Source organism: Osmerus eperlanus, chromosome 28, assembly GCF_963692335.1.
Source record: "Osmerus eperlanus chromosome 28, fOsmEpe2.1, whole genome shotgun sequence".
NCBI classification, from domain to species: domain Eukaryota; kingdom Metazoa; phylum Chordata; class Actinopteri; order Osmeriformes; family Osmeridae; genus Osmerus; species Osmerus eperlanus.
The window spans coordinates 360,286-382,732 of record NC_085045.1 but is presented as its reverse complement, the minus strand read 5'-3'; the positions used below and the strand labels follow the sequence as shown (position 1 = coordinate 382,732).

General features: G+C 53.2%; 2 protein-coding genes across 3 annotated transcripts; both read left to right on the top strand.

The window, feature by feature from the left end:
* Nucleotides 1-102: 102 nt before the first annotated feature.
* On the top strand, nucleotides 103-11,932 carry LOC134015215 (3-hydroxy-3-methylglutaryl-coenzyme A reductase-like). Its single transcript, XM_062454595.1, is given in 21 exon segments — nucleotides 103-321; nucleotides 1,646-1,852; nucleotides 2,182-2,293; nucleotides 4,376-4,463; nucleotides 4,561-4,645; nucleotides 4,882-4,987; nucleotides 5,085-5,191; nucleotides 5,397-5,513; nucleotides 5,606-5,766; nucleotides 5,902-6,018; nucleotides 6,020-6,129; nucleotides 6,660-6,874; nucleotides 7,177-7,371; nucleotides 7,625-7,783; nucleotides 7,879-8,036; nucleotides 8,920-9,025; nucleotides 9,552-9,722; nucleotides 9,964-10,104; nucleotides 10,617-10,775; nucleotides 10,853-11,007; nucleotides 11,269-11,932. Coding segments are annotated over 20 exon segments (2,682 nt in total). The 5' UTR covers nucleotides 103-321; nucleotides 1,646-1,687; the 3' UTR covers nucleotides 11,324-11,932.
* Nucleotides 11,933-14,084: 2,152 nt separating this feature from the next.
* On the top strand, nucleotides 14,085-22,205 carry fxn (frataxin). 2 transcript variants are annotated; one of them, XM_062454730.1, is made up of 7 exons: nucleotides 14,085-14,389; nucleotides 14,528-14,590; nucleotides 14,735-14,820; nucleotides 14,944-15,064; nucleotides 20,504-20,601; nucleotides 21,072-21,224; nucleotides 21,342-22,205. In XM_062454730.1, exons 1-6 carry the CDS (start codon nucleotides 14,270-14,272, stop codon nucleotides 21,208-21,210), a joined length of 627 nt encoding a protein of 208 aa, XP_062310714.1. In that variant the 5' UTR covers nucleotides 14,085-14,269; the 3' UTR covers nucleotides 21,211-21,224; nucleotides 21,342-22,205. The 2 variants fall into 2 exon arrangements, with proteins under 2 accessions (XP_062310714.1, XP_062310715.1); XM_062454731.1 differs by lacking the exon at nucleotides 21,342-22,205 and adding an exon at nucleotides 21,298-21,323 and having other exon boundaries at nucleotides 21,072-21,229.
* Nucleotides 22,206-22,447: the final 242 nt, after the last annotated feature.

Here is a 22,447-nt window from a genome sequence, read left to right as displayed (position 1 = left end):
TAGTACTCGTGAAGCAGCTTTCGAATTTAATTGGCTCATGCTTCGGATGACGCAGTCCCATGCCACCTCGCGACGCACCTACGGTAAAAGCCGGCGGCCTCTGCTCAAGCTGTCTCCGGTGTGAATGGGACGGAAACGGGCGCCTGTGTGCATGAACCTATTTATTGTATCAATAAAACAAATATGCACACAATTTAATTTATTTAGTTAATAACTCTTCAACTTAAGACATCGTTTTAGACCGCAGCAAAAAAGTAGGCTACGGACACAGTGGCTATTATCCATTTAGTCGCTTTAATTCTTTGACCCATTCTGACACAGGTAAGTTGGTCTATCTCTTGAACCAATTTGATTGATGCGAACTGACCTGTTTAACTTGTGACTGACATACTGTATACATAGCTGGTAAATTATACAAGACAGTTTGGGAAGAATAATGGCAGCAGACAAATTGCTTACGTTTTTTGTGGCTATTCAGAGTACCTTTATTAGGCTACGCGAGAACAAATAACTAGGTACTGTCATCTGTGAATGCAGAACCCACTTGATGATAATGTATTTTCCATCACGTTACGGCTTTTTTTTTTTTTTTTTTTTATGTATGTAGGCTATGTATTTTCTACACGTGTTTGACCTACTATAGATTAACGATCAGACTCCAACCAACATCTGAATTCGGCTTTCTTTCACCGTCACTTGTTCAGTTGCCTGCAGTGTAATTGCGCTGGTACAGCATCCAGGAGCTGATGTGTGGTTGTGGAGCCTATTGTTTCTAATATCAAAAATATATATATATATATTTGTATAGCCCTTTTTACAAGCAATGTCCCAGAGGGCTTTCCCATAGAACTGCCCCTCAAGGAAGACAAGGAAAAACTCCCAGAAAAAATAATTAGAGGAGAAAAAATGTAAGAAACCTTGGGAGGAGCAATTCAGTGAGGGATCCCCTCCAGAGACGGTTGGTGAAAGAGAGGTGCATATTTGCAGACAACAAGCTGGGTTTAGGATTAGAGGTGTATTGTCTATTGTTGTCCTTTGGGGATGGACGTGAATATATTATTTTAGCTAGGCCACACAGACATTATTAGCAGTGGCGATTTTTATTATTTAGCGCTTCCGAGACATTTACATTACATTTATGCATTTAGCAGACGCGTGGTGTGCTACTATGAGGTGAATCATGACAGTAGTAGGTTGGGGCAGGTCGGACTATGCTCACCATGAATCACAGTGGACAGGTGGACTTCTAAATAGAAGCCCACTCGACTATTTTAACTGATGTCAAATTAGATCCATCAGACTTCAATGTTTACATCTGAATTTGGTTGTCTACCGCTGCTTTTTTCTTATTTTGGGTTTGTCGTGCAAGTCAGGCGCTGAAGTGTCCAAGCAGGACAGTAGAGCAGTCCACGGTGTGCAGTTTGGTGAACATCAGTGTTCAGAAATGTATTTATTGTATTGGATGTCGATGAATCAAATATGACTAATTTAACAGCCGAGCATGAAAATCCTGAAACAGTTGATCTTTGTGAAGTTGGAAACTAAAATCAACGAGTTAATGTTCACCTACAGTCATCTTGCCTACATCACCACAGGAACAATACTTTCCAGTCGTAAATCCTAACATCTGTCTCTCTCTGTCCAGACTCCTGTCTTCCCCTCCTTCTCTCCTCTCCTCCTCTCCACCATGCTGACTCGTCTGTTCCGCCTGCATGGGCTGTTGGTGGCCTCCCACCCCTGGGAGGTGATCGTTGGCACGGTAACCCTCACCATCTGCATGATGTCCATGAACATGTTCACCGGCAACAACCAGATCTGTGGCTGGAACTACGACTGCCCCAAGATGGAGGAGGTACTAAGCTAGACTGCACTGTACTGTACACACCATACTGTACTACAAATTCCCGTCATTTTCTTTACACTCACACTCAGCAGTTTGTCACCCTGGTTACATAAACAATTCCCTCATCGGAAGTGTCTGGAAGAATGACACATTGCATTATGGATCAATAAAGTATTTCTCCACTTTAAGGATTTTGAAATTGTTGTATGCTGTAACACTTTGGTGACATAAAGACACAAATGATTTCCGCCTGTATTAGAATGTGGTATTGCCTCATGGCTCATTGCTGGTGTTTACGACTTTATTTATTGATGTTTTGCTCTGTTTGCGTGTTCCAGCAGGTTCTCAGCAGTGACATCATCATCCTGACCATCACACGCTGCATCGCCATCCTCTACATCTACTTCCAGTTCCAGAACCTGCGACAGCTCGGATCCAAGTACATCCTGGGTACGCATCGCTCTGCACACGCATCGCTCCCCACACGCATCGCTCTACACACGCATCGCTCTGCACACGCATCGCTCCCCACACGCATCGCTCTACACACGCATCGCTCCCCACACGCATCGCTCCCCACACGCATCGCTCTGCACACGCATCGCTCTGCACACGCATCGCTCCCCACACGCATCGCTCTGCACACGCATCGCTCTGCACACACATCGCTCCCCACACGTATCGCTCTGCACACGCATCGCTCTGCACACGCATCGCTCCCCACACGCATCACTCTCCACACGCATCGCTCTGCACACACATGTTCTCCACACGCATCGCTCTGCACACACATGTTCTCCACACGCATCGCTCCCCACATGCATCGCTCCCCACACGCATCACTCTCCACACGCATCGCTCTGCACACGCATGTTCTCCACACGCATCGCTCTGCACACACATGTTCTCCACACACATCGCTCCCCACACGCATCACTCTCCACACGCATCGCTCTGCACACGCATCGCTCTGCACACGCATCGCTCCCCACACGCATCGCTCTACACACGCATCGCTCCCCACACGCATCGCTCCCCACACGCATCGCTCTGCACACGCATCGCTCTGCACACGCATCGCTCCCCACACGCATCGCTCTGCACACGCATCGCTCTGCACACACATCGCTCCCCACACGTATCGCTCTGCACACGCATCGCTCTGCACACGCATCGCTCCCCACACGCATCACTCTCCACACGCATCGCTCTGCACACACATGTTCTCCACACGCATCGCTCTGCACACACATGTTCTCCACACGCATCGCTCCCCACACGCATCGCTCCCCACATGCATCGCTCTGCACACGCATGTTCTCCACACGCATCGCTCTGCACACGCATGTTCTCCACACGCATCACTCTGCACACGCATCGCTCTCCACACGTATCGCTCTCCACACGCATCGCTCTGCACACGCATCGCTCTCCAAACGCATCACTCTCCACACGCATCGCTCTGCACACGCATGTTCTCCACACGCATCGCTCTGCACATGCATGTTCTCCACACGCATCGCTCCGCACACGCATCGCTCCGCACACGCATCGCTATCCAAACGCATCACTCTGCACACGCATCGCTCTGCACACGCATCGCTCCCCACACGCATAGCTCCCCACACGCATCGCTCTGCACACGCGTCGCTCTGCACACGCATCGCTCCCCACACGCATCGCTCTCCACACGCATCGCTTCCCACACGCATCGCTCCCCACATGCATCACTCCACACACGCATCGCTCTCCACACGCATCGCTCCCCACACGCATCGCTCCGCACACGCATCGCTCTCCACACGCATCGCTATCCAAACGCATTGCTCTGCACACGCATTGCTCTGCACACGCATCGCTCTGCACACGCATCGCTCTGCACACGCATGTTCTGCACATGCATCGGTCCCCACACGCATCGCTCTGCACACACATGTTCTCCACACGCATCGCTCTGCACACACATGTTCTCCACACGCATCGCTCTGCACACGCATCGCTCTCCACACGCATGTTCTCCACACGCATGTTCTGCACACGCATGTTCTCCACACACATCGCTCTGCACACGCATGTTCTCCACATGCATCGGTCCCCACACGCATCGCTCTGCACACGCATGTTCTCCACACGCATTGCTCTGCACACGCATCGCTCTCCACACGCATCGCTCTCCACACGCATCGCTCCGCACACGCATCGCTCTCCATACGCATCGCTCTCCAAACGCATCACTCTCCACACGCATCGGTCTGCACACGCATGTTCTCCACACGCATCGCTCTGCACACGCATGTTCTCCACACGCATTGCTCTGCACACGCATCGCTCTGCACACGCATCGCTCTGCACACGCATCGCTCTGCACACGCATCGCTCTGCACACGCATCGCTCTCCACACACATGTTCTCCACACGCATCGCTCTCCACACACATGTTCTCCACACACATGTTCTCCACACACATCCTGCAGCTCTTGAAACATGTGAAACATGAGCTACAATCCCTCTCTCCTTTTCTGCCTCATGTAGGGATCGCCGGCCTCTTCACCATTTTCTCCAGCTTTGTTTTCAGCACAGTCGTCGTTCACTTCCTGGATAAAGAACTGACTGGCCTCAAGTGAGTGTTACCTCGTCACTGCTGCAGTCAGAGCACATGGTTTTGTTACCTCATCACAACAAGAGTCTCACATCCTCCATCTTGTTTGTGTTTGAAGCGAGGCTCTTCCCTTCTTCCTCCTCCTCATCGACCTCTCCAAGGCCTGCGCGCTCGCCAAGTTCGCCCTGAGCTCCAGCTCTCAGGTGCTCCTTCTGCTCCTGCGTAGTTACGGTTAAACACTGTAGCACCTGTCTCACATTATATACTATAGCAGCTGTATCACATTATATACTGGAGCAGCTGTCTCACATTATATACTGGAGCAGCTGTCTCATGTAGAAAGTAAAGCAGGAGTTCAGTTCTAACAGTATGTTGATGGTCAGAGATGATGGTGATAATAATAGTATTATAATGCTAATCGCCTCCTGTGTGTGTTCAGGACGAGGTGAGGGACAACATCGCTCGGGGCATGGCCATCCTGGGGCCTACCTTCACCCTGGACGCCCTGGTGGAGTGTCTGGTCATCGGAGTGGGCACCATGTCAGGTAGGGGCCGCTGGGGACCAGAGAGAGGGCTCGCCTACACTCTGGTTTTGTGTGTGGTAGAGGGGGTCAGTAACCCTGGTTGTTTGTGTGTGTGCAGGTGTTCGCCAGTTGGAGATCATGTGCTGCTTTGGCTGCATGTCTGTCCTGGCAAACTACTTTGTGTTCATGACCTTCTTCCCTGCCTGCGTGTCTCTGGTGCTGGAGGTGAGGCTCCTGCTGACCTGACCCTGGAACATGTTCACTACCTGCTGACCTGACCCTGGAACATGTTCACTACCTGCTGACCTGACCCTGGAACATGTTCACTACCTGCTGACCTGACCCTGGGACATGTTCACTACCTGCTGGCTCTTTCTGTCTGTGTGTGTTCTCTCTGCTCATCCGGTGTGTGTGTGTGTGTGTGTGTCAGCTCTCCAGGGAGAGTCAGGAGGGTCACCCTGTCTGGCAGCTGGGCCACTTCTCCAGAGTGATGGAGGAGGAGGACAACAAGCCTAACCCCGTCACCCAGAGAGTCAAGATGATCATGGTACACACACACACACACACACACACGCACACACGCTCACACACACTCAGACAGAGTCCACATGATCTCTCCTGTGTTCCTGGGTGGTGCAGTCCCTGGGTCTGGTGATGGTCCACGCCCACAGCCGCTGGATCGCTGAGCCCTTCCCCGCCAACGCCACGACAGCGCGGCCCCAGGTGGGCATGAGCCTGGACCAGCACACCCCCAAGAGGATCGACCCCGACACCCCCCTCTGGCAGTTCTACCTGTCCAGGTGAGTTTAGCTCTACCTCTCCAGGTAAGACAGACTAGTCAACAAGGAGTGGTCAGGCTGAAAATCTTACATTTAGTCTCTCTTCCTTTTCTTTCCTTCCCTCCATCCTTCCACCCCTCCTTCCCTCCTTCCCAGGATGGTGAGCCTGGATGTGGAGCAGGTGATCTGCCTGGGTCTGGCTCTGCTGCTAGCAGTGAAGTACGTCTTCTTTGAGCAGGTGGAGATGGAGTCCACCCTGTCCCTGAAAAGCCCTGCCCTCCGCCGCCCCCCCCCCCTCCTCCTGCTGCAGGACGGAGCCCACCGCCCGCGCCCTGTCCCCCCGCGCCCCCCCCACCCTGGCCATCGCCACCAAGGAAGAGAGAGGTAGGGCTTGTGTGGACCGTTTTAGTGCGTAAAGACATGTGTGTTAACGTGTGTTTCTGTTCTCTGCGTGTTCCGTACACATGGACCTCTGTCCGTACAGAGGTGGTGACTTGTGGTGTGTTTACTTCCTGTGGTGTGTTTACTTCCTGTGGTGTGTTCACTTCCTGTTGTCCCTATCAGAGGTAGTGACTTGTGGTGTGTTAACTTGCTGTGGTGTGTTCACTTCCTGTTGTCCCTATCAGAGGTGGTGACTTGTGGTGTGTTTACTTCCTGTGGTGTGTTCACTTCCTGTGGTGTGTTCACTTCCTGTGGTGTGTTCACTTCCTGTTGTCCCTATCAGAGGTGGTGACTTGTGTGTTTACTTCCTGTGGTGTGTTCACTTCCTGTTGTCCCTATCAGAGGTGGTGACTTGTGGTGTGTTTACTTCCTGTGGTGTGTTCACTTCCTGTGGTGTGTTTACTTCCTGTGGTGTGTTCACTTCCTGTGGTGTGTTCACTTCCTGTGGTGTGTTCACTTCCTGTTGTCCCTAGCTGAGGTGATACGGCCGCTGCCCCCCAAAGCTGAGCTCCAGCACAGAACCATCTTCATCCTGGGGGACGAGGGGAACACCCAGCCCCCACAGGCACCCCAGCCCCCCCTGACCCACCAGATTCAGCCCCCACAGGGGCCTCAGGGCCCCCAGCCCAGCCTGCCCTACACCCCCCGACCCCTGGAGGAGTGTCTGTCCATCCTGAAAAACCCAGAGGTGAGTCTCTCTGCACACACACACACACTCTGCAGGAGAGCAGTGTGAGGGGTTTAGAGAGGCCTGTCCTCAATGAGCTTAGCTCTCCCTGCTTCCTCACTGTTGACCCTGGAACACCAGGACGCTAATGCAGCTACAGCACCTCAGAGACTCCACCAGCCTGTGTCCTCACATCCCACCTGCTGACTTTGCAGGACTCCGAGGGCCAGGTGTGTGTGCGTGTCAGTGTGCATGTGAATGTGTGTAGGAGAACAGAAGTGTTTGAGTGCTGCTGGATCAACAGGGTGTTGTTGTGTTTCCAGAAGGGAGCTGGTTTCCTTAGTGATGAGGAGGTGATGCTGCTGGTACAGTCCAAGAACATTCCAGCCTACAAGCTGGAGGCCACGATGCAGACACCGGAGAGGGGCGTGGCCATACGCAGACACATGCTGGCGTCCAGCCTGCCCTGCCCCGGAGCGCTCTCCTCTCTCCCCTACCTCAACTACGACTACTCTAAGGTCAGCTCATGTTCTGCTGAGGGAGAACAAACAGCCAGACTGGGACAAATAAGCGTAGTCTGACCAGTGTACTCTACAGGGGTCTGTCCGTTCTGTGTGGCCTGAAAAGGATTTGTTTAGTGGTGCATTAAAATGTACATATCACTTTACAAAAAGAATACTAAATATAGCTGAATATAGCAAAATTATCTTGCCATTTCATGTTAAAACATTTTTAATAATAAATAATAACCAAAAACGTTGTGCTTGCCAGGTGATGGGCACCTGCTGTGAGAACGTGATTGGCTACATGCCTGTACCGGTGGGTGTGGCCGGGCCATTGCACCTGGACGGGCGGCAGTTCCAGGTCCCCATGGCAACCACAGAGGGATGCCTGGTTGCCAGCACCAACAGAGGTTGCCGAGCAATAGCTGTGAGTGACACATTTTATCCACACTGAAGGCATGAGTTTACTGTGTAACACATAATGTAGTGAGTTTGAGTTTAAAACGACCCCTGACCCCACAGCTGGGCGGTGGGGCCAGCAGCAGGATCCTGGCGGACGGGATGACGCGGGGGCCGCTGGTGCGGCTGCCCTCCGCCTGCAGGGCTGCTGAGGTGAAGGCCTGGCTGGAGAGCAGCGAGGGCTTCTGCGCCATCCAGGAGGCCTTCGACAACACCAGCAGGTCAGCACCTGAGGGGGTCTGGACTGGGACTGAAGGCTGACTGGGAACCTGAGGGGGTCTGGACTGGGACTGAAGGGGGACTGGGAACCTGAGGGGGTCTGGACTGGGACTGAAGGGGGACTGGGAACCTGAGGGGGTCTGGACTGGGACTGAAGGGGGACTGGGAACCTGAGGGGGTCTGGGGGGACTGAAGGGGGACTGGGAACCTGAGGGGGTCTGGACTGGGGCTGAAGGGGGACTGGGAACCTGAGGGGGTCTGGACTGGGATTGAAGGGGGACTGGGAACCTGAGGGGGTCTGGACTGGGACTGAAGGGGGACTGGAAACCTGAGGGGGTCTGGACTGGGATTGAAGGGGGACTGGGAACCTGAGGGGGTCTGGACTGGGATTGAAGGGGGACTGGGAACCTGAGGGGGTCTGGACTGGGACTGAAGGGGGACTGGAAACCTGAGGGGGTCTGGACTGGGGCTGGGGGGGGACTGGAAACCTGAGGGGGTCTGGGGGGACTGAAGGGGGACTGGGAACCTGAGGGGGTCTGGACTGGGATTGAAGGGGGACTGGGAACCTGAGGGGGTCTGGACTGGGACTGAAGGGGGACTGGAAACCTGAGGGGGTCTGGACTGGGGCTGGGGGGGGACTGGGAACCTGAGGGGGTCTGGACTGGGATTGAAGGGGGACTGGGAACCTGAGGGGGTCTGGACTGGGGCTGAAGGGGGACTGGGAACCTGAGGGGGTCTGGGGGGACTGAAGGGGGACTGGGAACCTGAGGGGGTCTGGACTGGGGCTGAAGGGGGAAGGGACTGAGGACTGCATCCTAGTTCTATTCGGTTTGTTTCTATGTTAGGGGCGGGGCTCACCTGTAACTCACACTTCTTATTGGTCAGGTTTGCTCGTGTGCAGAAGCTCCTGATTGGCTTAGCTGGTAGAAACCTGTACATCCGCTTCCAATCCCGAACCGGCGACGCCATGGGGATGAACATGATCTCTAAGGTAGGTTTCACCTCTGGGCTCCACCTGTTTCACCTCTGGGCTCCACCTGTTTCACCTCTGGGCTCCACCTGTTTCACCTCTGGGCTCCACCTGTTTCACCTCTGGGCTCCACCTGTTTCACCTCTGGGCTCCACCTGTTTCACCTCTGGGCTCCACCTGTTTCACCTCTGGGCTCCACCTGTTTCACCTCTGGGCTCCACCTGTTTCACCTCTGGGCTCCACCTGTGGGCAATTGTGCTGGTTGCTCAACCCGTGTGTGTGTGCAGGATACAGACAAACGTGTGTGTGTGTGTGTGTGTGTGCAGGGTACAGACTAACGTGTGTGTGTGTGTGCAGGGTACAGACAAACGTGTGTGTGTGTGTGTGTGCAGGGTACAGACAAACGTGTGTGTGTGTGTGCAGGGTACAGACTAACGTGTGTGTGTGTGTGCAGGGTACAGACTAACGTGTGTGTGTGTGTGCAGGGTACAGACTAACGTGTGTGTGTGTGTGCAGGGTACAGACTAACGTGTGTGTGTGTGTGCAGGGTACAGAGCAGGCCCTGGCCAGGCTGCAGGAACAGTATCCAGACCTGCAGGTGTTAGCGGTCAGCGGTAACTTCTGCACCGACAAGAAGCCGGCCGCCATCAACTGGATCGAGGGCCGAGGGAAGTCTGCTGTATGTGAGGCCACCATCCCTGCCAAGGTGGTCCGAGAGGTACAAGCCACATGCCATCAGCAACATGCCATCAGCAAACATGTCCAGCATGCCCCTGTCATGTCCTGTGTTCTGAGTGCTGTGTTCTGAGTGCTGTGTTCTGAGTGCTGTGTTCTGAGTGCTGTGTTCTGAGTGCTGTGTTCTGAGTGCTGTGTTCTGAGTGCTGTGTTCTGATAGCTGTGTTCTGAGTGCTGTGTTCTGAGTGCTGTGTTCTGAGTGCTGTGTTCATGCTGTCCTCCAGGTGTTGAAGACCAGCACAGCTGCTCTGGTGGACGTCAACATCAATAAGAACCTGGTGGGCTCAGCCATGGCCGGCAGCATCGGCGGCTACAACGCTCACGCCGCCAACCTGGTGGCCGCCATCTACATCGCCTGTGGACAGGTGAGACGCTAGCACGGTTAGCACTGACTCAGGTGGTGGAGGCAGGCTAGCACGGTTAGCACTGACTCAGGTGGTGGAGGCAGGCTAGCACGGTTATCACTGACACAGGTGGTGGAGGCAGGCTAGCACGGTTAGCACTGACTCAGGTGGTGGAGGCAGGCTAGCACGGTTAGCACTGACTCAGGTGGTGGAGGCAGGCTAGCACGGTTAGCACTGACTCAGGTGGTGGAGGCAGGCTAGCACGGTTAGCACTGACTCAGGTGGTGGAGGCAGGCTAGCACGGTTAGCACTGACTCAGGTGGTGGAGGCAGGCCAGCACGGTTAGCACTGACTCAGGTGGTGGAGGCAGGCTAGCACGGTTAGCACTGACTCAGGTGGTGGAGGCAGGCCAGCACGGTTAGCACTGACTCAGGTGGTGAAGAAAAGCTAGCATGATAGCTTCAGAAGAGGGTCATTTTCAGTGTCTATGGTGAAAGCGTTCAGGCAGTAAGTGTGGCATCTTGTTGTTTTAGGACCCCGCCCAGACGGTGGGCAGCAGCAACTGCATGACGCTGATGGAGGCGTGTGGGCCGGGGGGAGAGGACCTCTACGTCAGCTGCACCATGCCCTCCTTGGAGCTGGGCACCGTGGGTGGGGGCACCATCCTGCCCCCCCAGCAGGCCTGCCTCAAGGTACACACACACACGCACACACACACTGTGTCAGGATGGTGTGATGATTTGATGGTAAGATGGAGGTGTGTGTGTAGATGCTGGGGGTGCAGGGGGCGTGCCAGGAGAGTCCGGGGGAGAACGCGCGGCAGCTGGCCAGGGTGGTGTGTGCCACGGTGCTGGCAGGAGAGCTGTCCCTCATGGCTGCTCTAACCGCCGGACACCTGGTCAAGAGCCACATGGCCCACAACAGGTATGGACCCCTCACACACACACCTGTACCCCTCACACACACCTGTACCCCTCACACACACACCTTTACCCCTCACACACATCTGTACCCCTCACACACACCTGTACCCCTCACACACACACCTGTGCCCCTCACACACCTCACAGGGTCGTCCTGTTTATTTACTCTTTGACGTTGATGTATTGATATATGATGTATTGATATATGATGTATTGATATTTGATGTATTGATATATGATGTATTGATATTTCTTCCTGCAGATCCAAGATAAACCTGCAGGAAGCTCCAGGGATCTGCACGGAGAAGGCATCCTGAGCACTTTTGTTCTCTAGGGTTATCCAGGGGTTTCCCAAGGTTCTTGAGGGTTCTCTCACCAAGGAGAGAGCACAAACCAACCACTAAACAAGGCCGCTTTCATTTCAGAATTCAGCATCAATCAATACAGACCTGTAGACATATTGTAATATTTAAAGGGATTCTACTAAGCAGGTCCAAGCAGACTAGGTTTCCAGACGATGTCTCTAATGTGATGGTCTGTGGTACCATGACTGAGGTGGGACATCTATTCCTCATGACAATGTTTGTATAATTTAAGATGGGAATATGTGAACTGAGAGCTGGATGAACGGCACAGTTTGCATCTGTCTCCTTCAACAATTAAGGGTGATTGTGTTTGTTAAAAAGGGATTTGTCAGTATAAAAGGAATTTTATGTTGCGCAGCACGCAAAGTAAGACAGAACAAAATATTGCAAAGTACACGCTAATGTTTTACCAACAAGTATAAATTGCCAAATACAGCCTTCTTAACCTAGAACCAATCATTCCTTTAAGTGAATGTTTTTCTGTTGAGTGTGAATGGCCCCTAAAAGCAGTTCCGTTGTAGCTTACCTTACTATGTACTTTATTGAGATTGAATACGTGTGCGTGTGCGTGCGTGTGTGTGTGTGTGTGTGTGTGTGTGCGTGCGTGCGTGTGTGTGCGTGTGTGTGTTTCACAAAGGTGCTCTGCAGCCTGTGTGGTTGGCTGTGGTTTCTATGTACAGTGTGATTGGGGCTGACTGTCAGAGCAGTACAGTGACTTAGCTAAATCACTTCCTCTGTGTTCATTATGTTCATGAGGCCCAAACCAGTCTGGCCTCATATCTGTAAAACAGAGGAGGTCCAAACCAGTCTGGCCTCATATCTGTAAAACAGAGGAGGTCCAAACTAGTCTGGCCTCATATCTGTAAAACAGAGGAGGTCCAAACCAGTCTGGCCTCATATCTGTAAAACAGCTCACAAGGTACGTAGTACAGTAGAGAGGAGGTGTCAGGCAGGTGAGTCTGGTTGGAACTGTTCCTTTACAAATATGAGAGAATTATAGTTTTGCGAATTCAAATATTTTGCATATATTTTGTAATAAAATAACAATAATTTACAATAAAAATTCAAAAACATTCTATGTGTGCTCATTTTTACACATTGAGCATAGGGGTAATGAAACATAACATTATGTACAATACCGATGTAAGAAGAAATATCTCTCCTTGACCTGGAAGCTTGTCACAATGTGACCACAATGTGAACATCAAAATGAACGGTATCTTGTCAGCAACTGAATCGTTTCCCAACTTGTAGAGTTCGTAAAAAGTCCACAATGTCAATCTCCTTTAAAGCAGTTGATGCAGTCAGAATGCGTTCAGTGTGGGGTTAAGGGTTGGGTCACACATGTACATAACAGAAAGACACACTGTGCCTCACAGACAGATGATAATAATATACAGCTTGGAAACATGGCTGTCTAGGCCTATATCTCTCTCTCTTAACACACAGAACAGGACTGAGTTCTGTATCTCTCTCTCTTACACACAGAACAGGACTGGGTTTTGTATCTCTCTCTCTCTTACACATAGAACAGGACTGGGTTCTGTATCTTAACACACAGAACAGGACTGGGTTCTGTATCTCTCTTAACACACAGAACAGGACTGGGTTCTGTATCTCCCTCTCTTACACACAGAACAGGACTGGGTTCTGTATCTCTCTCTCTTAACACACAGAACAGGACTGGGTTCTGAATCTCTCTCTCTCTTACACACAGAACAGGACTGAGTTCTGTATCTCTCTCTCTTACACACAGAACAGGACTGAGTTCTGTATCTTCCTCTCTTACACACAGAACAGGACTGGGTTCTGTATCTCTCTCTCTTAACACAGAACAGGACTGGGTTCTGTATCTCTCTCTCTTAACACAGAACAGGACTGGGTTCTGTATCTCTCTCTCTCTTACACACAGAACAGGACTGAGCCAGTCACACCAACACGATTAGAAAGCCGTAACTTTCTCTCCTTGACCCTGAATCCCAGCTGAGGTTGGTAGATCCAGCAGCAGAGATCCACCCTGATGTCACAATGGACTCCCCTCACCAGAGGAGAGGACAGCCAATCAGCTTAGAGTTCATCACATCTCACCAGCTCCGGGACTACCAATTGGCTGATCCCTCTGCAGGACGGCAGCGGAAAGTTCCTGAATATTCATGGTTTAATACCTGTAGTGACGTGTGTCGCTAAGCAACAGGTCAGAGAGAGGGGGGCTGGGATAAGCCGTGTTGAAGTCTGGCCTTCACCACACTCCTCTGCTTGTCTTTCACAGTATAGATAAGATGACTGCATACTTTACATACATTGTCACAGGGAACTGAATTAGCAGTTCATTAATTCCTTGATCAGGCTTCAACCAGTCCATCCAGGTCCTGGTTATAAGAGGCCTCAGTAGTGAAGCAGCTGCTGCTTAGAGACATCGTTTAGGCTCTGCTGTAATCTCTGCTTTATTTTTGAGAGTGACTGTGTAGAGAGACAGGACAGGCAGGGAGAGAGAGGGGATGACATGCAGCAAAGAGCCCAGGCTGGTTTCGAACCCTTGCTGCTGCGGTAAGGCCCTAGGCTGAGGGGTACGCGTTCTACTAGGTGAGCTTCGGGACGCCACGTGGCGTTCCACATCTTTAGTCCTCAGTCCAATCCCAGTTTGTCAATTCAACTTTGAAAAGAAAATGGACCCGGTGCCTTTAACTACTGCGTTCAGACTCGACAGATATTTCTGTGTGTCCGTGCAACCTCTGGTGTTAGATCCACTAAATTGCGCGACAGCACGATATCCTGAATCAAACCGTCACTCCATAGCGATAGGTGGCGGTAGCGCGCGCGCCTCTGAACAGCCGCGAGGAGTCGATTCACGGACAGACGTAATCACTCGAACTGGATTTGTGTTCCCCTGACAGGAATATGCTAAGGTTGTCAAGTAAAAGACTATGTTTTCATCACCTTTTTCGCCACCGGCGAAGTCAAACTAGAATACCTCAGAAAACGATGTCTGAACCAGGGACCACGTGTCTGTCAACTCAGGTATAATTGCACTGTGAAATATGAACCAAGCTTCACAACTTCTGCTCGCTAGCTAGCATAACAAACATTAGCGTGTAGCTAACGAAATTAACGCTAGCATTAGCCAGCAAGCTAACTAGCATCTCTCCTATCTTTCAGCAACTGTGGACCCGTCTCGCGGACACAACGGTGGTGCCGTGTAGGGACCTGCTCTCCCTAGAGGTAACACTCGCAGCACTACAACCATGACCATGTTTATGACAGATAAATAAGTTATATCTATATCAAATAACTTGATCGTTCTGTCATCAACAATTGTTTTACTATAGCGCTGCCTTCCTGATGAATTTCCTTGTCATCTCTCAGGTGTTTGATACCAGACTAGTCGGAGGTGAGCGAAGGCGGGATCTACACACCACAGCTCTGACAAAGGCGGAGGCTGTGCATACCAGGTAGTATTCTACAACTTTTCAGTAAAGTACGTTCAGTTTGACAGCTACATTAGTTTAGTTGATATTTACTCCGTGTACAGTTGCACTATCTCTGAACAGTCACAATGCTCCTTGTTCCGACAGTGATATAAGTGAGGCGCAGTATGAGAAACTGGCTGACGAGACGTTAGACGCGCTAGCAGACTACTTTGAGGATCTGGGCGACAAACCGCTCACAGGCTCGGAGTTCGACGTTGTGTTCTCTGTAAGTAGTGTATCTCCTGGTGTAAATTATCCTGTGTGCGTCTGAACATGTAGCTCGAGGTTTGTATTTTAAGGAAATGGTTCAAGATATTGAAAAGTGGGTTTTGCTAAACGACAGGAGGGATGACACCAACTCCAGTATGTGCATGGTTGCCATGCAGTATGTGCATGGTTGCCATGCAGTATGTGCATGGTTGCCATGCTGCAATGTTGAGGCAGAAAAACATTGATATGAGGCAGGTGCGTCTGTCGTAAATCACTGCAATGACAACAAATGTCCACTAAGCGGAGCTCAGGACACACCTTGCATAAACATTTATTGTCCTTATAATTTAACATGTTTTTGGTATCTAATGCCTTCTGAGAAATATCAAGGAGATTCTGTTGGAAGCCATAATCTACATGATATATTCATAATAATTTCTGATGCGAAGTGATTGCCAGATAATGGCCCACATTTGAATGTGAACAGTGAATCAGGGCATCAGGACCTAATTACTTCCTTAGGGCAAAGGTCATCTGATGACATAATCAGTGTGCTGTGTCCTCTAATCAGTGACAAGCCTCGGGCCTCCAATCAACACATTGATAGGCAGTTGTCATGGTGTGTGTGTTAGTGTGGAGCAGAGCTGTAGGGTGAACTGGTGTGTGTGTGTGTGTGGGGGGGGGGAGGGGTGTGAGGGAGGGAGGGAGGGAGGGAGGAGGAGAGAGAAAGAAGCAGGGAGTTGGAGGGGGAGACAGACTGTCAATATCTCTCCCCTCTATAAACAGGCTGTATATGCAGTCTGGTGTTTGTTGTCCGGCCCAGTGCAGTATTGATTCCTGGCCCAGTTCAGCAGATGCAATTAGGCTCCTCTGTTGGTGGTGAACCGTTTCTCAGCCAGGCTGCAGACCAGATGGGACTGGAGCAATCTGACTACTGCAACACCCCACCTCCACCCACTGTGGCTCCCCATCACACAGTCCTGCAACACCCCCCCTCCACCCCCTGTGGCTCCCCATCACACAGTCCTGCAACACCCCACCTCCACCCCCTGTGGCTCCCCATCACACAGTCCTGCAACACCCCCCCTCCACCCCCTGTGGCTCCCCATCACACAGTCCTGCAACACCCCACCTCCACCCCCTGTGGCTCCCCATCACACAGTCCTGCAACACCCCACCTCCACCCCCTGTGGCTCCCCATCACACAGTCCTGCAACACCCCACCTCCACCCACTGTGGCTCCCCATCACACAGTCCTGCAACACCCCACCTCCACCCCCTGTGGCTCCCCATCACACAGTCCTGCAACACCCCACCTCCACCCCCTGTGGCTCCCCATCACACAGTCCTGCAACACCCCACCTCCACCCCCTGTGGCTCCCCATCACACAGTCCTGCAACACCCCACCTCCACCCCCTGTGGCTCCCCATCACACAGTCCTGCAACACCCCCCCTCCACCCCCTGTGGCTCCCCATCACACAGTCCTGCAACACCCCACCTCCACCCCCTGTGGCTCCCCATCACACAGTCCTGCAACACCCCCCCTCCACCCCCTGTGGCTCCCCATCACACAGTCCTGCAACACCCCACCTCCACCCCCTGTGGCTCCCCATCACACAGTCCTGCAACACCCCACCTCCACCCCCTGTGGCTCCCCATCACACAGTCCTGCAACACCCCACCTCCACCCCCTGTGGCTCCCCATCACACAGTCCTGCAACACCCCACCTCCACCCCCTGTAGCTCCCCATCACACAGTCCTGCAACACCCCACCTCCACCCCCTGTGGCTCCCCATCACACAGTCCTGCAACACCCCACCTCCACCCCCTGTGGCTCCCCATCACACAGTCCTGCAACACCCCACCTCCACCCCCTGTGGCTCCCCATCACACAGTCCTGCAACACCCCCCCTCCACCCCCTGTGGCTCCCCATCACACAGTCCTGCAACACCCCACCTCCACCCCCTGTGGCTCCCCATCACACAGTCCTGCAACACCCCCCCTCCACCCCCTGTGGCTCCCCATCACACAGTCCTGCAACACCCCACCTCCACCCCCTGTGGCTCCCCATCACACAGTCCTGCAACACCCCACCTCCACCCCCTGTGGCTCCCCATCACACAGTCCTGCAACACCCCACCTCCACCCCCTGTGGCTCCCCATCACACAGTCCTGCAACACCCCACCTCCACCCCCTGTGGCTCCCCATCACACAGTCCTGCAACACCCCACCTCCACCCCCTGTGGCTCCCCATCACACAGTCCTGCAACACCCCACCTCCACCCCCTGTGGCTCCCCATCACACAGTCCTGCAACACCCCACCTCCACCCCCTGTGGCTCCCCATCACACAGTCCTGCAACACCCCACCTCCACCCCCTGTGGCTCCCCATCACACAGTCCTGCAACACCCCACCTCCACCCACTGTGGCTCCCCATCACACAGTCCTGCAACACCCCACCTCCACCCCCTGTGGCTCCCCATCACACAGTCCTGCAACACCCCACCTCCACCCCCTGTGGCTCCCCATCACACAGTCCTGCAACACCCCACCTCCACCCCCTGTGGCTCCCCATCACACAGTCCTGCAACACCCCCCCTCCACCCCCTGTGGCTCCCCATCACACAGTCCTGCAACACCCCACCTCCACCCCCTGTGGCTCCCCATCACACAGTCCTGCAACACCCCCCCTCCACCCCCTGTGGCTCCCCATCACACAGTCCTGCAACACCCCACCTCCACCCCCTGTGGCTCCCCATCACACAGTCCTGCAACACCCCACCTCCACCCCCTGTGGCTCCCCATCACACAGTCCTGCAACACCCCACCTCCACCCCCTGTGGCTCCCCATCACACAGTCCTGCAACACCCCACCTCCACCCCCTGTGGCTCCCCATCACACAGTCCTGCAACACCCCACCTCCACCCCCTGTGGCTCCCCATCACACAGTCCTGCAACACCCCACCTCCACCCCCTGTGGCTCCCCATCACACAGTCCTGCAACACCCCACCTCCACCCCCTGTGGCTCCCCATCACACAGTCCTGCAACACCCCACCTCCACCCCCTGTGGCTCCCCATCACACAGTCCTGCAACACCCCACCTCCACCCACTGTGGCTCCCCATCACACAGTCCTGCAACACCCCACCTCCACCCCCTGTAGCTCCCCATCACACAGTCCTGCAACACCCCACCTCCACCCCCTGTGGCTCCCCATCACACAGTCCTGCAACACCCCACCTCCACCCCCTGTGGCTCCCCATCACACAGTCCTGCAACACCCCACCTCCACCCCCTGTGGCTCCCCATCACACAGTCCTGCAACACCCCACCTCCACCCCCTGTAGCTCCCCATCACACAGTCCTGCAACACCCCACCTCCACCCCCTGTGGCTCCCCATCACACAGTCCTGCAACACCCCACCTCCACCCCCTGTGGCTCCCCATCACACAGTCCTGCAACACCCCACCTCCACCCCCTGTGGCTCCCCATCACACAGTCCTACAACACCCCACCTCCACCCCCTGTAGCTCCCCATCACACAGTCCTGCAACACCCCACCTCCACCCCCTGTGGCTCCCCATCACACAGTCCTGCAACAACCCACCTCCACCCCCTGTAGCTCCCCATCACACAGTCCTGCAACACCCCACCTCCACCCCCTGTGGCTCCCCATCACACAGTCCTGCAACACCCCACCTCCACCCCCTGTAGCTCCCCATCACACAGTCCTGCAACACCCCACCTCCACCCCCTGTGGCTCCCCATCACACAGTCCTGCAACACCCCACCTCCACCCCCTGTAGCTCCCCATCACACAGTCCTGCAACACCCCACCTCCACCCCCTGTGGCTCCCCATCACACAGTCCTGCAACACCCCCCTGGAACCCCATCCCTCCCATGCCCCCTCTCTGTGCTACTCTGAAACTGCAGGTTTTTTCAGGGCTAGATGACGTGGGCCCTGTTCCATGATAAGCCTGACTTATTCAGTAAACTGGCTTCATGGGTTAGGAGTGAGGTTAGGCCCCAGCTGTAGAGTTGTAGCGTTGTCTCCATGGCTTACTCTGGGTTGGTACATCAGAGGGGCTCTCTTGCCCTCTCTCCTTCTCTCTCCTCGCCCTATCTCGCCCCCCTCTTTCCTCCCCTACTGAATCCTGTTGTTGTTGTTAGCTTGGCGACTTGTTTGGCTGAAAGCTCCTCCAGAATTTATGAAGCCACTCAGACGGAGATTGACTCCAAGAAAATCTGCTAACACAGCATCAGTCTATTTTCTAGCTCCTATGTTGTGTGTGTGTGGGGGGGGGATGGGGGTGGTTCTACTATCTTTCCCCCCTGCCTCCTCTCCTGGGTTTATAGCCTTGCTGAATGTTTTTGTCCTTGAGCAAAGTGTCTTTAAATGACCTAACCAAGGCCCTGTAGCTCAGCGTCATAAACGTGTCGGGTTAATAGAACTGATGACAACGTTGGCAATTAAACGTACAGAATACCTTATTAGGTTGGGTCCTCGTTAAATTAACATATCAGGTGAGTGTGTGTGTGTGTGTGTGTGTGGGGGGGGGGGGGGGGTGTGAGGCTGTCAGCAGCTTCATATGGGGACACTGAGGGGACTTGGTTGTCTGGGTGACGGACCGCCTGACTGGTTGTCCGGGTGACGGACCGTCTCACTGGTTGTCTGGGTGACGGACCGTCTCACTGGTTGTCCGGGTGACGGACCGTCTCACTGGTTGTCTGGGTGACACCCCCTCTCCCCTTCTCCACCCTTGGCAGATTAACGTCACACTCTGGACTGCCTGCCTATCAGCCTGCTTTGATGAGAGAGTGTGTGTGTGAGTGAGAGTCTAAGTGTGAGTCATACTCCACTATTGGATTTCCTCAGGGATAAACGCAGTGGAAAGATTTATATCATTTCAACATATGTCTCCCTCCCTCACTTCCTCCTTCCCTTCACAACCCCCCCCCCCCCCCCGAGCAAGGTCTCCTCTCTGCAGCATCTGGGGAGGTGATTAATAAAGCTGCAATTTGTTAAATCACTCCTTGGACAGCGGCTGTCGTCACTGACTGATTGGACGATGTTCCTGACTTGGCAGCTGACCCCCTTTTCAACTGAGAGGAACATATGAGACCATAAACCACACTCACACACACACACACACACATGCTCAGTAAAAAAAAAAAAGCTTCCATGTTGCTGGCCACATAAAATATGGAGCTCTATGTTGACAGCTCTATGTTAGCAGGAAATAATCAGCTCGAATAATAAAATAAATAAATCGATTTAATCTTCAGGGTTCACCGACCACGCTGTGTGAAACGATAATATCGCAACTAGAGAATGACATGGTGCTCACGTTAATATTAGTTGATAGGTATGTCATTAGTGTGTTAGAGTCTTAATAGTATTACAGTGTGTATAATATAGTAACAGTATGTTGCTGTCCCTGGCAGAGTGGTGTTCTGACTGTGATGCTTGGAGGAGAGCACGGGACCTACGTCATCAACAAGCAGACCCCCAACAAACAGATCTGGCTCTCCTCCCCCTCCAGGTATAACTCCTCCCCCTCCAGGTATAACTCCTCCCCCTCCAGGTAATACTCCTCCCCCTCCAGGTAATACCCCTCCCCCTCCAGGTATAACTCCTCCCCCTCCAGGTATAACTCCTCCCCCTCCAGGTAAAACTCCTCCCCCTCCAGGTATAGCTCTTCCCGTCTCCTTCCTGTGACTCACAAGTTTCCCAGTATCCCATCTCTTAAACATCCCCTGACTGTAGTCTGAATCCTATGTTCTTGTCTCTCTCCTCCCCCTCCCCTCCTCATCTCTCCTCCCCTCCTCCCCTCACCCTCCCCTCACCCTCCCCTCATCTCCCCCTCCTCCTCCACTCTTCCTCCTCCCCCTCCTCTCCTCCTCATCTCCACCCCTCCTCTCCTCCCCTCTCCTCCTCTCCTCCCCCTCCTCTCCTCCTCATCTCCCCTCCTCTCCTCCCCCTTCTCTCCTCCCCTCCTCCTCCTCTCTCCAGTGGACCGAAGCGTTATGACTGGACAGGTGAGCGGTGGATCTACTCTCACGACTGCGTTAGTCTTCACCAGCTGCTGGCGGAGGAGTTCTCCCTCATCTACCACCTGGAAGTGGACCTGTCTCACCTACCCCACTCCTGACCCCATCTACCTGTCTCACCTACCCCACTCCTGACCCCATCTACCTGTCTCACCTACCCCACTCCTGACCCCATCTACCTGTCTCACCTGACCACATCTACTTGTCTCTTCTGCTTCTCCGGACCCCAGACCCTCCCAGCTCTGCTCCTATCCTCATCATCTACACAAGTTACTCACCTTTGACCTGGGAACCAAACGGGCAAGTGTGAAAGCCAACACAACACAAGTAGCACTGGGGTTCACCTTTACCTGCTGTAACCTTGCTCTCTGGGGTTCACCTTTATCTGAGTAATCTGCTGTAACCTTACTCTCTCAGTGTTGTGTGTTCAGTACCAAAGAAATCTGCTGAGATTATAACTAGAGAACCATATAATATATCTAACTCTGATCTAAAACTCTGATGTATTAATGTATCTGACTGTGATCTAATCTGAGATCTGCCATCGATACGAGCGCTCCTCATGTCAGTCGTTCTCTGATCGAAGATGACGCCGATCGTCCTGTTGAGCGTCCTGTCGGTTCTGATACACCAGATGTTCTAACAGCAGTTACACGTAGCCTCGACGTTGTGAACAACACGCTGCTCTGACATTGCGATGGAAACACGACATGCATGATCACATCCACCACGTTAATCTCACGGTAAAACATGTCGGTGTCGTTATGGGCTCTTTAAGCTCTGGGGAACATCTCCAGCGTGGAGGCCAGGCTGGGGAACCTGCTTCAGAGGAACATCTCGTGGCCAGCGTGAAGGCGATCACCATGGAGGACAGACACAGGAAGTTCTCTGACTCCTATCACAGTATCTTTCTCCTCCCTCTCTCCTCCCTCTCTCCTCCCTCCCTTCTCCCTCTCTCCTCCCCCCCACCCTCTCCTCCCTCCCTCTCTCCTCCCTCCCCCCCTCCTCCCTCTCTCCTCCCTCCCTCTCTCCTCCCTCTCTCCTCCCACCCTCTCCTCCCTCCCTCTCTCCTCCCTCTCTCCTCTCCCTCTCTCCTCCCACCCTCTCCTCCCCCCTGTAATTTGTGGATATATTTATCCTTATTTATCATATGTTCTTAAAGAACAAATGTTTGTAATTGAAAAAAAAATAAAGACATGTATTGCCCAGCTGTGATGTGGTTTAACATTGTTTTCTTTCATGTATTTTGTGTTTAAATGTTTATAGGGGATGTGCCTTATCACAGTTTGGGTCACAATCCTTCCTAACTCGATCCCAACACAAACTGACCTAACTTGG

What these genes read in the sequence shown, in the direction of transcription:
- fxn (XM_062454730.1), top strand. Translation starts at nt 14,270, where the DNA reads ATGCTAAGGTTGTCAAGTAAAAGACTATGTTTTCATCACCTTTTTCGC. An exon ending in CCACGTGTCTGTCAACTCAG is followed by an intron (nt 14,390 to 14,527) that starts GTATAATTGCAC and finishes CCTATCTTTCAG; the next exon opens with CAACTGTGGACCCGTCTCGC. An exon ending in TGGCTCTCCTCCCCCTCCAG is followed by an intron (nt 20,602 to 21,071) that starts GTATAACTCCTC and finishes TCCTCTCTCCAG; the next exon opens with TGGACCGAAGCGTTATGACT.